Raw genomic sequence first — 14,816 nt, 5'->3', positions numbered from 1 at the left:
TAGCATATAATGCTTTTCACACTGCACTGGATGCACACTCCAGCTGGGGGATTAATTCTGTAACAAGATTTCCATTTCCTGACCCCAGCCCCTCCACCACCTCCCCTTATTCAAACACAATTTGGTAAATATTTTCAGCAAGAAAATAATATTGTTACTTTGAAGCAACTGTACAAAAAAGGAAATAAATGACAAATGAATTCTGGTCTAAGCTCTATAGAAAGCAAATCTTCAGAAAGAGAATAAACAGAAAAAAAAATCTGTAATGCTCATGACCATTATGTGAACATAGCCAGAAGTGCTCTCTACAAACATGCTACTTGTCTGGCTTTCACCTCAGGTAAAAGGCTGCCTTCCTTTCTAAATAAAAAGCTTGCATGTATTACCTTCTTGCTTCATTTCAACAACTCAGAAAACTACTCCTTTCTCTTTTCTTTCCACAGCACTACCAAAAAAAGGGGACACTCAAGGCTGGTAAATCCTGGCAAAAGGCTCATTCATAGAAAAAAACAGGATTTCTTTGCAAGTAATTGAACAACCACACTGCACTACTGATGTACCACATCTGACAGCTTTCTCCATTGAGGAGCCAGCTAAGCAGGACCTACCTGAAGTTTTACTTCCATGTGAAATTTTGATTCTTTTCAAATCCTTGGTTTACCAATCCCTCTCAAATCCTCTGTCTCACATAAAGCAATGTGGGGCAATTGGACCACACCAAAGGGCAGCTAATACAGCAAGCCTGGTAGACATAACCAAAACAACCCTGAACTTGGTACCACGAGTCCCTCATGACCCAGATGATTAAATCTGGAGAAAAGAGCTTGTAAGACATTCTTCATGTAAATGAGTTTTTATTTTAAGAAGACCATCCTAGTATCTTAACACTAAGACTTTTAAAGTTTTCTAAGATGTCAATATGGTGTCACCATGCTGATAATAACCTACAACCATTGAAAGACAAGGAGAGCATATTTTTAAGTCTATGAAGCAGAGTTCTATACACATACATATAAATATGCACCTACATGAACCAAACTCAACTTGCCTTTTTTTTTTTTTTTTCCTAAATACAATGACCTTCAAACATTACTTCTGTAACACAGTAAGTTCCTGATGCACCACCACGTTCCTGGCTGCACAGGCCTCAAACTCAAAGTAGCAACTCTGGCTGCAAGCACCACTTCTAAGAACTTATAATCAAGACTGGTTTTGAATACATAATAGAAAGAACTCCCAGCAATAACCAATTTTTAGTTTTACTATAGTACTTTTATATTTGTTTTCACTATAAAGGTACATTCACATTGTGACTGTAAATTCATGAATCGGAGAATTTTTTCCATTTTGAACTATAAGGGCCATGACACACTCCACTAAGTATCATCAAACAAAAAGCCACTCCACACTTTATAACATTTCCTTGCTCAACATCATCATTAATACTACCCTGAGAAATTCCTGTCACCTAATCCCACTTACATTTATGTCCCTAGAGAAGTATCAAACAAACATCCAAAGTCACAGAGTCCCTTACTCTAAATAAAATCATCATCATGGTGAAAAAAAAAGCATTACCAATAGGTGAAGAAATGAAGTGATTTAGACAAGACTACAAAGTGAATGAGCAGCAAATTCAGGATTTCAGTACGAACTGACAGCACCTTAACTCTATTAACTTTGCTCTTTTGTTACAACTACTTTACAGATTTTTACTCTTCCTATCTCGAGGGAATACAGACCTCAAAAGTAACTCCCCCTAGCAAAAAGCAACCCCAGGTACTTCCACACAACAGTTCCACGAGGATGAGGACGATGTTCACCAGAAACCTCAGGAAGAGAAATACCATTTTGCTAAGCCTGACAACAGCAATGTATGTGACACAATATATATAGTTTTATCTGAAACAGAAATTAAATTCTAATAAAAAAATATAAACAGAAATGAAACTCAGAAAGAATAAAGCAAAAAACAGAAGTAAAAACATGACAGTTTTAAAACTGAATATTAAGTCTAGGCTTCCAGACACAGTTAAGAGGACACCATCTGCTTGCAAATACGTCAGGCAGGGCTAGAACAATGAGCATTCGAGGCTCATATGCAATATTTATGCATATGCTTCAGTTCTAAGCAGAAGCAGTCCCACTGGTTTCTACAGGACATCAAACACAGGTAAAAGTTTTTAAGCATAAACAGCTTCAAGACAAGGACTGACATCTTGAAAAACCCCTCCTTCTTGTTTTAAAGTCTACTGCAAAAGGATTTTTTAAAAAAACCATCATAATCAGACTAGTATAGAGGAAGGTACCCAGTCACTGAAAAAATAAATCCATGCAAAAAGGTAACCATGCAATATTTGGGGTTCTTTTCTTAGAAAGGTTTCTTTGTAAATAGTTAGAATGAATTCCATTATTCTGTCTCCTCAAAAGTCTTGCAGCTTCAACCTACAGCTATAATTTTCCTTGCTGTTAACACTACACATAGCTGGCACAAAGATGGTCTCTCCATCACGTTCTAAATGAAAGACACATTACAAAAGAGTACAGCTCAAGTGCCTCAACAAATCAGTACAAACACCTCATTACTGAGGCGATCCTGACCGACTCAAAAGTCACCTCATGATATTTCTGATGAAACTTAACAATAATTCTCTGTGTGAGTTTTCACTGTAAAAACAGGTGCTAAAATGAACGTTTCCCTGCAGTGTTTGCAACATATGTGTTTGCCGCATAATGTCAGTGCCGATCAAATTCCATTGTCCAAAATGACTGGATTTAAAGCATAAATATCAAGCACTCAAGTAATTAAAAGAATGAACCCATGCACTTTTTTTCCTCCCAGTACCTTTACTAATTTACAACAGCTCTGGCAACACAGATAAAAGGACACGTGCAGATTACAGGCACAAAACCATAGTACTCAACCATTTAGTGTAACCTTTAGAAAAAAGGTACTACACCTCTCTTTTGCAATTATCCCTATACTTGATTCGAGGATGACTGCCACTCTTTAATAAAACTGTTCTGAAATATAAATTCAAGAAGTGGGGAGCGGGGAGTGAAAGCAAACCTCGATGTATCACCATCTCGGCTCCCTTTCTCCACCTCTTCCACAGTACAACAAGAGACTTTTGCTTTGTCTACCCCAATTTAGCAGTCCCGGGACAACTTCTGTCCCCGCGCTGCAGGTTTGTGCCAAGTTTGCGTGTACACACACAGACACACGGACGCGCACGGACAGACACCCACGCGCGGGGAGGGGGAGGGTGCCTGACTCCCGCCGCCCAAACCCAAGGCAAAGGCGCCCCTCTAAAAGAGGAGGGCAGGGCTCAATCCGCTCCCCAGGACGGGAGACCCACCGCCGCGGGGGCGGAGGTGCCTCCGTGCCCTCCCGCCCCGCTCACCGGTGGGCGCGCTGTCGAGGATGCGGAGGTCGTAGGCCCCGGAGCAGCGGTAGTTGGCGGCGGTGCCGTTGTCCCACACCACCACCACCTCCTCGGGGCTCTCGAAGCTGCGCACCGTGCCCACATGGCCCTCGCCGCCATCCTGCTTCCCCCACTTCCAGTCCGGGCCGCGGACCACCCGGGCCCCGACTCCTTCCACCATCACCCGGTTGTTCCGCGAGCTGCTCATCCCGGCGGCGGCGCCCTGGGGCGGACGGAGGGGGCGCGCAGCCCGCAGGCGGCGGAGGGGGACCCCGATGGGGGCGGCTACCTCGGGCGCCGGGCGGGAAGCTCCGTCCGGCTCTTCTCCTCGCTCGCTGGCTCTCTCCCTTCCTCCCTCGCTCGCTCCCTACGCACCCATTCCCCGGCCCCAGCGGCCCCCGCCCGCTCCCACCGCCGGCCCCGCTCCCGCCGCTACATCCGGGACCCGCGGCCGCGACGGCGGCGGCTCCAGGGAGACCGGCGGGGCCGCCCCCGCCCCGCCACGCTGCGCATGCGCGGGGCCGCGGCGGGCGCGGCGCTCGAGCGCCCCCTGCGGAGCCGCGGCGGGCAGTGCCCCGCTCGCCCTGCCCGGCCCGGCCCCGGGGCTGCGCCTGAGGGAAGGGCAGGGAGCAGGGCAGCCAGCCGGGGTTCCTTCCTGGCGGCAGGGCTGCCTGAGCCTTCTCCGGGCCGCCAGCCCGGCCATTCCTTGTGGAATGGCGTGTCCTGCCGCCGAGGGCTGTGGCGCCGCCGCGCCCGGCCCTGAGGTGATGATGGAGCCGCTTCCCCGGCCGGGCTCCACGAGCCGCCCGCCTCCTTCTCCGTCCGCAAGCTGCGCCTATCGCCTGTGCTACAGTGACAGTGGCATTATCGGGTCAGTTGTATCAAGCCATAAGTAAAGAGTGATCTACCTTAGGTAAACCATAGAATTATTGAATGGTTTGGGTTGGAAGGGTCCTTGATGATCATCTGGTTCCAATCCCCCTTCCAATAGACCTGGTCGCTCAAATCCACATCCAATGCAACCTTGAGCACTTCCAAGGATGGGGCATTTTATCAATCTACAGCTCTATGATTCTAAACCTATGTAGTGATTTCCTCATTTTCGATTTACTTTTGTGTCCTCGCATCCTATTTTCTTTTCAAACTCTGGATGTCAGGCTTGCATACTACCGAGGTGAGGCTGGTGGGGGCAGTACTTTTGTAAACAGGAGCATTTTAAGCTGGTATTCCGGTGCTCCAGCCAAAGTGAAGAATCAGTACCTCCAGCTCCTCCTCCCACCTCAGAGGATCCTTCACAGAGGATGTACTGCTCAAACTTCGAGCCAATACATGCAAAGCAATTCTTCATAAACTATCTCTTTGTTAGCACTCTCATGACACTCAATCAAACTTTTATCTCCACAAATCCTTGCTAATCTTTCATAAAATATAATTCTTCATTTCAAAAACCGTCCTCCATTGCTTTTGTCTCTCATTTTTTTGTGTCTGTGTCACCTTTTTAAAAGCATCTATCCTAAAAGACAGACAAGTCTGGAACAGACAAAAGGAAACCATTTCTTAGTCAACAGGGATATAGCTGAAAAAAGACAGCCCACTTACCTTATGTTCTGGGTATTTTTACTGTTTCTGTGCTTTCTTCCACTGTTGTGGTTATTAATACAGCTGGAAGAGTCTATGATGTCATCTCATGATTTCTTTAGTGTAGTTTTTTACAAAAGGTATAACACAGCAGAATAATATGTATATGTAATCACCAGGTCACCACATTCCTCACATAATTTATTCCTTCTTAACCCTACTCAGGCTAAAGAGTGTTACCCCAAATATGACATTCTCCAATGGGCAGTCCCAACCAGTGTCCAATTTCTGCTCCTGCAGGGGAAAGCTCAAAGCCCAACAGATACCATGCAGTTTCAAGGCATTGTAGATTTTATGGCAGATGCTTCTCCTTATACAAAAGCTACCCACAGCTTGTATTATCTTATTACATGGCAGAATTACCCAGAAATTCTGAAGGTTTCTTGGTATATCAAAGGATCTAGCTGGGCTCTGGTGGGAACAATTTGCTCATCTGCCTCATTCTACTTTTTTATGCTTTGATAGTTATGGACAAGTAGAAAGTTCACAGATGCCTAAAGATAACCCAGGGCATGTTTTTCTATTGCTCTCTTGTACAGTTAGATAAAAAAGGCTTTCTATAGTCAGTAAAGGTATGCCAGAAATAACTAATAACGACTCTAATCTCTTGTAATTTCTACTCCTACATGGCCACAAAGTTGTGGAAGGTGCAAAATTGTAATTGGCTACATGATTTGGCTTTCTAGAATCCTAGATATTTTACTGTATTGTATCTTTGAATCATACATTGTATTCTATATTCTGTGCACCTGTTTAACTGACTAGTAGCAAAAAAAATATATTTAGCTCTTGAATATTTTATTTTAATTAGGCTTCAAAATAAGCAGTAAATACTGTTTTCAGGTGGAGATTTAAAATGTGGCATCAGGGCATAGAAAAAGCATTTAGCTTCAGCAAAATATTTTCAAGTTATGTTGGACAGTAAGTAGTCATATCTTGATATTTTTCTGTCTGGTATCAGCCACAAGAATACACAACGGCATTAGTGCTAGAATAATAAAAAAGAGAATCTAATTCTGAGTAAGGACTGGAAGACTATGAGAGACTCATAGAAGCGTGTAGAGAGAGGAATCAGAATGTATTAGCAAAAGGAAAGAAAGAGCTTTGAGTTGTGAAAGGAAGCTGAGCTAAAATTAGAAATAAACAAAAGTATGGACAAGATAGAGATTCTGTAGGAAGTCGGATCCAATTAACATATTGTGACAAGAAAAGTGACAGATAACCGCATTTTCAGATATGTGTCAGCGTTTTCTTTAGAAACTGGGAAACTAGCCACAGTAACACCTTAAGGAAAGAACTCATACTCATTTTTCAGCTGAGAAAAACTCTTATTGGCTTAAGGCGTTTGTAAGGCAGAAGGAGTTAGCTCCTTGGCTGGCTGGTTGTACACAGAATAAGTTCAAGGAGACTTGCAGTTGTCTCTAACAAGTCTCTAGTCCCTCAATAGAACTGTTGTCTTCTGATGTATGCTGAGAGCTTCTCATGTCTCCTGAACTAGCATTTGCCCCTAATTGCACAGAATAGCGAGAGGAGAGGAGAGGAGAGGAGAGGAGAGGAGAGGAGAGGAGAGGAGAGGAGAGGAGAGGAGAGGAGAGGAGAGGAGAGGAGAGGAGAGGAGAGGAGAGGAGAGGAGAGGAGAGGAGAGGAGAGGAGAGGAGAGGAGAGGAGAGGAGAGGAGAGGAGAGGAGAGGAGGAGGAGAGGAGAGGAGAGGAGAGGAGAGGAGAGGAGAGGAGAGGAGAGGAGAGGAGAGGAGAGGAGAGGAGAGGAGAGGAGAGGAGAGGAGAGGAGAGGAGAGGAGAGGAGAGGAGAGGAGAGGAGAGGAGAGGAGAGGAGAGGAGAGGAGAGGAGAGGAGAGGAGAGGAGAGGAGAGGAGAGGCACTGCTGGTGACCAGTCACCAGCCAGATGTGACCCCATTCCCCACAACTCCATAAACTCTGTCCTTCAGTCAGTTCTTCACCCAGTGCATTGTGAACTGGCTCCTCATGTTTGGATAACTTGTCCAAAAGGATGATGCGAGGGACAATATCAAAAGCCTTACTAAAATCCAGAAAAATTGCATTCACTGTCTTCCTTTCATCTACTAGATGTGTGACTGTATCACAAAAAGATACCAAATTGTTTAAACAGGGCTGTCCCTTGTGAATCCATGTGCTCACACTACAGGTAATTTAATCTATCAGTCCTAAGGTTGTGGGGGGAAATGCCATCTAAACCCTCACTACTATAGTTGATTGTTTACAGACAATTTATTTCTTTGCTTTTCTGGTCTACAATCTAAAAATGACACTTATTACCTCCCTCAAACCTAGGATAACTAGGAGAATGGGACTATGGGGTTTTCTTCTACTATTCACACTGGCAGAGCAGTAATGCCTTAAACTGCTGCATCAGGAGCAAGCAAGGCTCATCTGTGAAAGGCTTATTTACTGTGAGACAGTGCTTGCTCTGAACACCTCAGGTAGTCAGGACAGAGCAGTTGAATCACAGGCTGGAAGAGGAAATCCACAGTACTTTAGGGAAACTCATTCTAATTGCAAAGGCACATTCATATTCATCCAGTGCAGGAGTTTGGATGCACAAAATGAGCTAATGAACAAGTTCTTCTCTGGCTACCCAAAATTACATATATTGCTGAGTCAATCTCACAGCTGGTGATTATGCTCTTCCTGCCATATTGGAGTAATCCAGTCAGGGGGCAAGAGAGAAGACTTCTGGTTTGTGCAGAATTCAGTGCTGTGCATACCCTGTAGACTCCTAGGTTTTGCTGGAAAGCAAACACTTTAGTAAGAGTGATTTTTTGTAAGAGCAGCTGCCACCCTCAAGACAACTTGCATAGAGTCATGGGAAATAGGACATTGGAGAACATCCAGCCCATGCTCCTGTCCATCAAAGCCATCCAGAAAGCTGCTTGTCTAAATTCCACCTGGCTGTCTTTCAGATCTGCAAAATGTCATGCTCCAGCAGGAAATTCTAATATGTTTGCCTGGATTGAAGAGAGGCTTTGATAGAGGTTTTTCTGGACTGTCTTGTTTGATTAAAGCTGAACTTGCAGTGTAGTATCTGGAACACATAATGGAAACAGACCACAGAAAGGGAACTGTGCCTTTTGCAGGAAAGAATTCTATATCAAAGACTTGCTTTTATACATTTCAGAAGAAAAAAAATCTCAACTTCTTATAAAGGTAATTTTTGACTTGTGGAGTTATGAGATTTTGTTTACTATCTTGCACAAATCCTGAGTTCTTAGAACTTGTCATATGAAGAATATATGTAAATAACTGCCTATGAGTTGAGAAAGAACATGTAATCTGGATGAAATGAGCAGATTGTAGTTTTGTTTCTAAATTACAGAGGTAGAGCTTATTAACTTATGCTGATTAAGTCCAAAAATTCTGCTTCCTTAGTTCAGGACTCTGTTTTAGAATAAGCACGTTTTTTTTAGTCCTCCTCTTGAAAACTGAAAGCAGTTTAGATTTTGATTTTCTGGTTCTCCCCAAAAGGGATTTTATACCATAGTTCTTTCCTGTGGACAAAAGTACTAGGACAACAAATTAGGAAAAAGGAAGCAACTGTCTTGCTTTTATTGAAATAGGTCTATTCTTTTCTGTGTAACTAACTCGAGTAACTGAGGAAGACAGGCGGAAATATTGGCAAATGAGATAAAAAGTACTGTCTTAAGGAAAAAAAAAATTGCCCCAAATGCAATTTTTTTAAAAATTAAAAGTACATAATCCCACTCCACAGAAACCTCTGACCTAATGAACATACCACTTCTTTAAGTGGAAATGTACATGATGTATTTTTTCTGGAACCTGAAGTACCAGTTAGGAACTTCAGAGCACATCCTGTTTATCCGTGGTTTTGTGGTTAAAAAAAAAAAAAACTAATTCCGCAGCCTCTGCTGCCATCTCGTGGCCGTGAACCATCTCTCATTAATGCTAAAACTCACCCATCTTCTTCGCTTGTCACACTTTATTTCCTTCAATTTATTTACAGATTCATTACCCCGGCACAATTCAATTTTCTTCCCCAGTTTTCAGAAATATCACGAATATTTGTCATTGCTTTTTTTCCTAGTTTCCACAGATTAAAATATTTTAAATGTCAGATGGTGATAAAGTCGTTATGCACCAGAGCAAATTGCTTTGGTGGGCTTTGGTTTTCAATGTGCTAGTGGCATCCTCTGTGAAAATGTTAAGTAGAACAGATGTATTAACCATAATATCCGTGACACCGGATTTTTTTCTAAGGAGTTTTCTCTCCTTTACTAGAAAAGAAAAACAGCTGAGCAGAGAACAGAATAAAAATACATAATTTCATTTTCCTGCTGTGAAACATAAGAACACCTATGGAGTTCTTATGCTAAAAAATAATGATTTTCTTCTTTCTGTATGAAGCTAAAAATCTCAACATGTTGAAAAAAGTGCTTTATAATAATATTAATCAGCATCCTGGGATCTTCTTTCTTGGCTAAGGTTTTTTACTGTGCTGAACTCTTTTGAGTGGAGAGAAAACAAGAAAATTGTGAAATTTATCCTGAAGTTTTAAATATTCAAAAGTAAAGCAACTAAAAATTATGTAGCAATCTAGGACATACACTCTAGAATACCACATGTTTGCACATCTATATAAATTCTCCTACCTTAGCACATCTTAGAGGAATGAAAAATGTATACTTAACTGACATTTCCAAGAGTTTAGCCCAATATTGTTGTTTAATTCATAGATGATTTTTAAATTAGGTGATGCATTGCAAGGAGGGATTAATTTCTTCCTGGTATTAAATTTCCTGATTGCAAAGATTGTAAAGAAAGCACTTACTTGAAATTCTAAGATGTAATCAGAACCAGCTAGGTCATATTTTTAGACTGATAGGAAAATAAACTGTCTGCAGGAGTCATCAAGATATTTCAAGCATGTTCCTATTCTTTGTGCATGGTAATTTTTGTTGCAATCAATGGGCCCAATTGTGTGCATACACTGTCCTGTGTCAAGTTCATGTTTGTCTTGTATTACAAAGGCATTCAATATTCACTAAGTAATGCCTGAAAGAAGACTTTAGTACCAAAAAACCCTCTGTTTAATTTTAACAATCCTCCATAATAATAACAAACATTGAGCAACTCAAGCAGAATCTAAAGTTTCTGTGTTTTGTCATAAGAAAATTGTTCCACTCACAACATTATGTATTCCTAAATTCTAAGAAGTAATATTTGCAGTACACTCTTGTAGACTTGTTGAAATCTGTATTTATCTAAAACATGGATAGAATTTTTTTAAAAAATTTCAAAATCTATTACTAAGCAAGGCAAAATGCTTTGCTTACAGTAAACACTTAAAAGATACATTTAATTTAAACTTGTATACAATTCTTGTAAATAATTTTCACTTTTAACATGCTAAAGAAAATCTAAGAAATTGCCTAAAGGAAGAAGATTGGATGAGCTTTTTTCTCCACTGAATTCAGCTGAGGCCATACTGCTGTTGTACAGTAATAGAGTAGAAGGGTTTACTAAATGTTTACAGAAGTTATTTCATGGGGAGGGATGTGTTGCATGATTATAAAGCACTCTAAGATATTTTGGTCTTTTGTGTAAAATACAACTACTTATCCTTTTATCTTCTTTGAAGTGATTATGAAGGAATGAAAACAAGTAAATAAAACAGAATGCTTTACTGCAATAAATCTTCCTTGAAGATAGGAAGAAATTTAACATGGATTCAACATCCAGCTCGACTGTGCTCTTTCAAAAATTCTCTAAATTCTGTAGCAGCTTCTGTTAATATTTGAATGAAAAAAGTTGAGAATTGCCCTCAATACAGTTGTTGACTTTCAAATTGTTTTATAGTGTACTGTCTCATATTCACAGTTTTCAGCATTTCAGGATCTCTGATTTCTGAACAAAACAATTTTAAATTAATTCACATTTCTGAGAATTATACCCAGCTATATATCACAGAATTTTATCCTTAATTTCAACCCTTTTGTGAATATTTTAGGTAACACAAAACAAAGTTTCATAGTTATTATCTAAATATTAAATTTTATTATTTTTACAATGATGAGTCAAATTGGTCTGATCCTCTATTAGCCATGATTTTGTATATAGCAGTTTGCCAGCTGTAGTCAAAGGCAGGGAACTGATTTCATGCAGATCAGATCCTGCAGGAATCATCCCAAGGGAGACAAATATTGAGCAGTATTCCTGTTGCAGCAGTTGTTGAAGGTATCTTCAGTCACCCAAACAGCAATACCTGCTCCTCCTGCTGAATTGAAATACATTTAATTGGAAAAAAAAAAAAAAAAAAAAAAAAAAACAACAAACCATAGTTAAGAGAAGAAGTTAAATCAAATTATCACAGAATCATAGAATGGTCTGGATTGGGAGGGACTGTAAATATCATCCAGTTGCCACCCCCTGCCATGGACTGGGACACCTTCCACTATACCAGGTTGCTCAAAACTTCTTCCACTCTGGCCTTGAACACCTCCAGAGATGGAACATCCCCAACTTCTCTGAAATCTCTGAATCTACCCCCTATCCAGTTTAAGGCCATTCCTCCTTGTCCTATCACTAAAAGCCCTTGTAAAAAGTCTCTCTCCAGCTCTCTTGTAGCCCTTCTTAAGTGCTGAAAGGCTGCTTTAGGTGTCCCCAGGGCCTTCTCCTCTGCAGGATAAACAACTCCTGCTCTCTCAGTGTCTCTGAAGGGGAGGTGCTCCACCTGTCTGATAATTTTTGTGACCCTCCAACAGGTCCAAATCTTCCTGTGCCAGAGCTAGATGCAACACTCCAGGTGGGTTCTAACAAGGACAAAGTAGAGAGGGATAATCAAGAATCACCTCCCTTCCCTGCTGACTGTACTCTTTTTGATGCTGTCCAGGATGCTGTTGGCTTTTTTGGCTGTAAGTGATTGCCAAGTCATGTTTAGTTTTTCATCCACCAACAATATGTCCCAAATAATTCCTTTTGAATCCTTTGTTTCTTCCAATTTTACCACCATAAAGGGCTGAGAAATACTTCTGGATGGAATGAAGAGAACCATGGAAGAAAAATATATGGATGAATGGGAATATGAAGATAATAGTAAGAGCAGCTTAAGAAAGGGACAACAAAAGCAGCCATTCCTAATGCCACAATTATTGATTTTTTCATGAGCACCAGGAGTACAAACACAAACACAGCCTGGCTTTTTCCATCTGAAATTTGAAAAGCCTCCAACACAGCATTTTCACTGACTTCATTCATATTTTAAGGAAAGACAAATAAACAATATGCATGAGGAAGTCTTGAGAAATGCTGAATTGAATTTTTCTAATGCATTTTTTTCCTCCCATTCTGTTACTGATAATAAATATCACCAACACTAGATGCCTTTTCCCCTGTATTAATGGAAAACTTTTCAGATGTTTTATGCATGGACTTTGAACTTTTTAAGTATCCCAAGATAGTTTATGCTGACACAAAGATATTTTTCCCATTTTGTTAGATGAATACTAAAGTTAAACAAACATTAAAAGAATATAATCAAACAGAACCTTGAATTTAAGTCCTGAGGTTAAAAGTCACTTCGCTTCTTGTCAGAGGTGCTGCTCATTGAAATCTGTTCCAAGAGTGGGCCTACAGAGAACTGCAGTGGGACCAACTTGCAACTATCCATTGGAATGTCAGTAAGAACATAATAATTCTGTCCCAAACCCCAGACGATTATAGAACCACCTCCCTAAACAAAAGATAACATCAACATAGTGCAGCCTTCTAGTAATAAAAGCAAATCAATCTGTGACTCTTCAATTGCTTCTGTCAATTATTATCTATTGCTTAAGCAAAATAGAGAGACAATATGAAAGAACAGTCCTGTGCCCTTTCATTTCTGCTTAATTTATAATCCATTAGTAGTGGGTTGAGGCAATCGTTTCATGAAGCACTTGGAGAGAAGAGAGCACATTGCAAACAGGAACTCTCTCTGGGAATGTGGACTCTCTTTCTTTGAAAAAAAAAAAAAAAAAAGCAGTAAGTGTTCAAAACACCATAGTGACCACCTCGTTTTTTCACACATGCACAATTTGCAATGACTCAATCACTTAGAAGTGGTTGTAATATGAGCAGAGTACAGCCTTTTCTTTATCAGCTCCGATCGTTGTAGGTCAAAGGGCAACCTTTTAAAGACTTTAAAAAACCCAACATCAGAACCGGAGGATCTGATGGGGATTGCTTGAAGAAGAAGGAAGTTGTAAACATTACTGGTGTTGTCAATGTAGCAACATGTTTACACAGTAAAAAACCCAAACCTCTCAGCCCTTCTCAGTACATGTCATTTGTTTCAGTGTGCCTGACCTTGTAAATATTCCCATGAGTAATCAATACAGAGTAGGTGGAAGTCCAAGACCAGATAAACCTCATCTACCTTTGTGTCTGGATGTTTCTTCAGGCATTCAATCTCTCTTGATTGTTGATCAAGTCATTAAACTACTGTGTTTGTATGACTCAAAGGTTTTCTCTAACCATCAACAACCACACCTTCCACTTTTCAGTCAAATGAGTGGATATGCATTTAGAAGCCTTCTAGACACAAGGACACAGGCTGCACCCTCTTCTTTCTCAAATATTTGGGATTTTTCTCTAGATTTTGGGTGACTCAAGGATTATTCAGCTTAATGAGGATAGGACTCAGATACAGAACAGTCTGCTACAAGCAGCAGCTAGTTCCTCCTTCAGATGTAGTAGATTCCTCTGCATCCTAAAATCTATTTGTCAGTTCAGCCAAATTATTTTCTGTGAAGATTCCTAAGTTCACACTGTAGATCATGCCTTCATGTTCTCAAACTGAGCTATCTACTCCAGCTCTCCCACTGAAGTGTCCCTTTATGATAAATCCTTTTATCTGGGGTGTACAGCATACACTCTAAGCAAGTCAGGACCAAAACCTAGGTATGGTTACTCTCCATCAGCAGAGGAAGTGCAGTGTTGATGACAGCATGTTGCCACCTATTCAGTTTCCTGGTTTTGTAACAGCTCTGGGGGGAAAAAAAAAACCAAACTCCAGCCCATGCCTGCCTCCGCTTTACCAATTCCCATACTCTTTTCAACTTCAACTGACTGTATGGGAAAATTTCTTCAGATCTCTGTAATATGTTCTTATTAATCATTTCATGGTGAACAAGAAAATTTTGGACCAAGATGCTTTATGTCAAAGTATAATCTCTCTAGTCAGCTCTGTCTTAGTTACAAGGAGCAAGTGAAAAGAGGCCACATCTCCTTTTCTGCTGTTAAATTTATTTTTTTTTTTTTTGGTAGATTTTGAAATTTGGATACAGCAAGAAAACACTGATAAGGTAAGAAGTGAAAAGTCTCGCTGAGGAACGTCTGTCTCCTCCCAGCAATTCATGGAGCTGGGCCATAAAATAAGGAGAGGGAAAGTACTTCTGTGTACCATGGTGCATGCATGCATCTCAAATAGCAGATGCTCCAAGATCTTCGTGTCATCAGCTGTGCTCCTAGGATTTTGCCAAGGAAAAGATGCAGATACCATGCGTCTTTTTATGAAGCTGAAGCGGGGAGCGTCTGAGTTAGCAAACACAAGGGCCTCCAAGCAACAATCCATAGAGTTGAAAAGGGAGCTGGCCGAAATTCTCTTGGGAATTAGAGATACCTCTACTCTTCTCTGGAGTACTTAGTCTCCGTAATGCCTTTTAACAGCAATAATAAGTGGAAGAACAGTGGCACACTTCTGTCTCACGTAAAATATTTAG

At 40.8% G+C, this 14,816-nt stretch overlaps 1 protein-coding gene across 6 annotated transcripts in view; it reads right to left on the bottom strand.

Moving 5' to 3' along the window:
* The window catches only part of MIB1 (MIB E3 ubiquitin protein ligase 1), a 77,401-nt gene extending 73,476 nt beyond the window's left edge, over positions 1 to 3,925 (bottom strand). For 4 of the 6 annotated variants that reach the window (XM_079302723.1, XM_079302724.1, XM_079302725.1 and 1 more), the window contains exon 1: positions 3,405 to 3,925. In XM_079302723.1, the coding sequence (XP_079158849.1) occupies positions 3,405 to 3,633 (229 nt within the window). In that variant the 5' untranslated portion in view covers positions 3,634 to 3,925. The remainder of the gene's footprint in view (positions 1 to 3,404) is intronic. The other 2 variants (XR_013773849.1, XM_079302722.1) reach the window with 1 other exon arrangement.
* Positions 3,926 to 14,816: the final 10,891 nt, after the last annotated feature.

The sequence above is a fragment of the Erithacus rubecula genome, assembly GCF_903797595.1.
Source record: "Erithacus rubecula genome assembly, chromosome: 3".
Classification (NCBI taxonomy): Eukaryota; Metazoa; Chordata; class Aves; order Passeriformes; family Muscicapidae; genus Erithacus; species Erithacus rubecula.
This window is presented reverse-complemented; position numbering and strand designations above follow the sequence as displayed.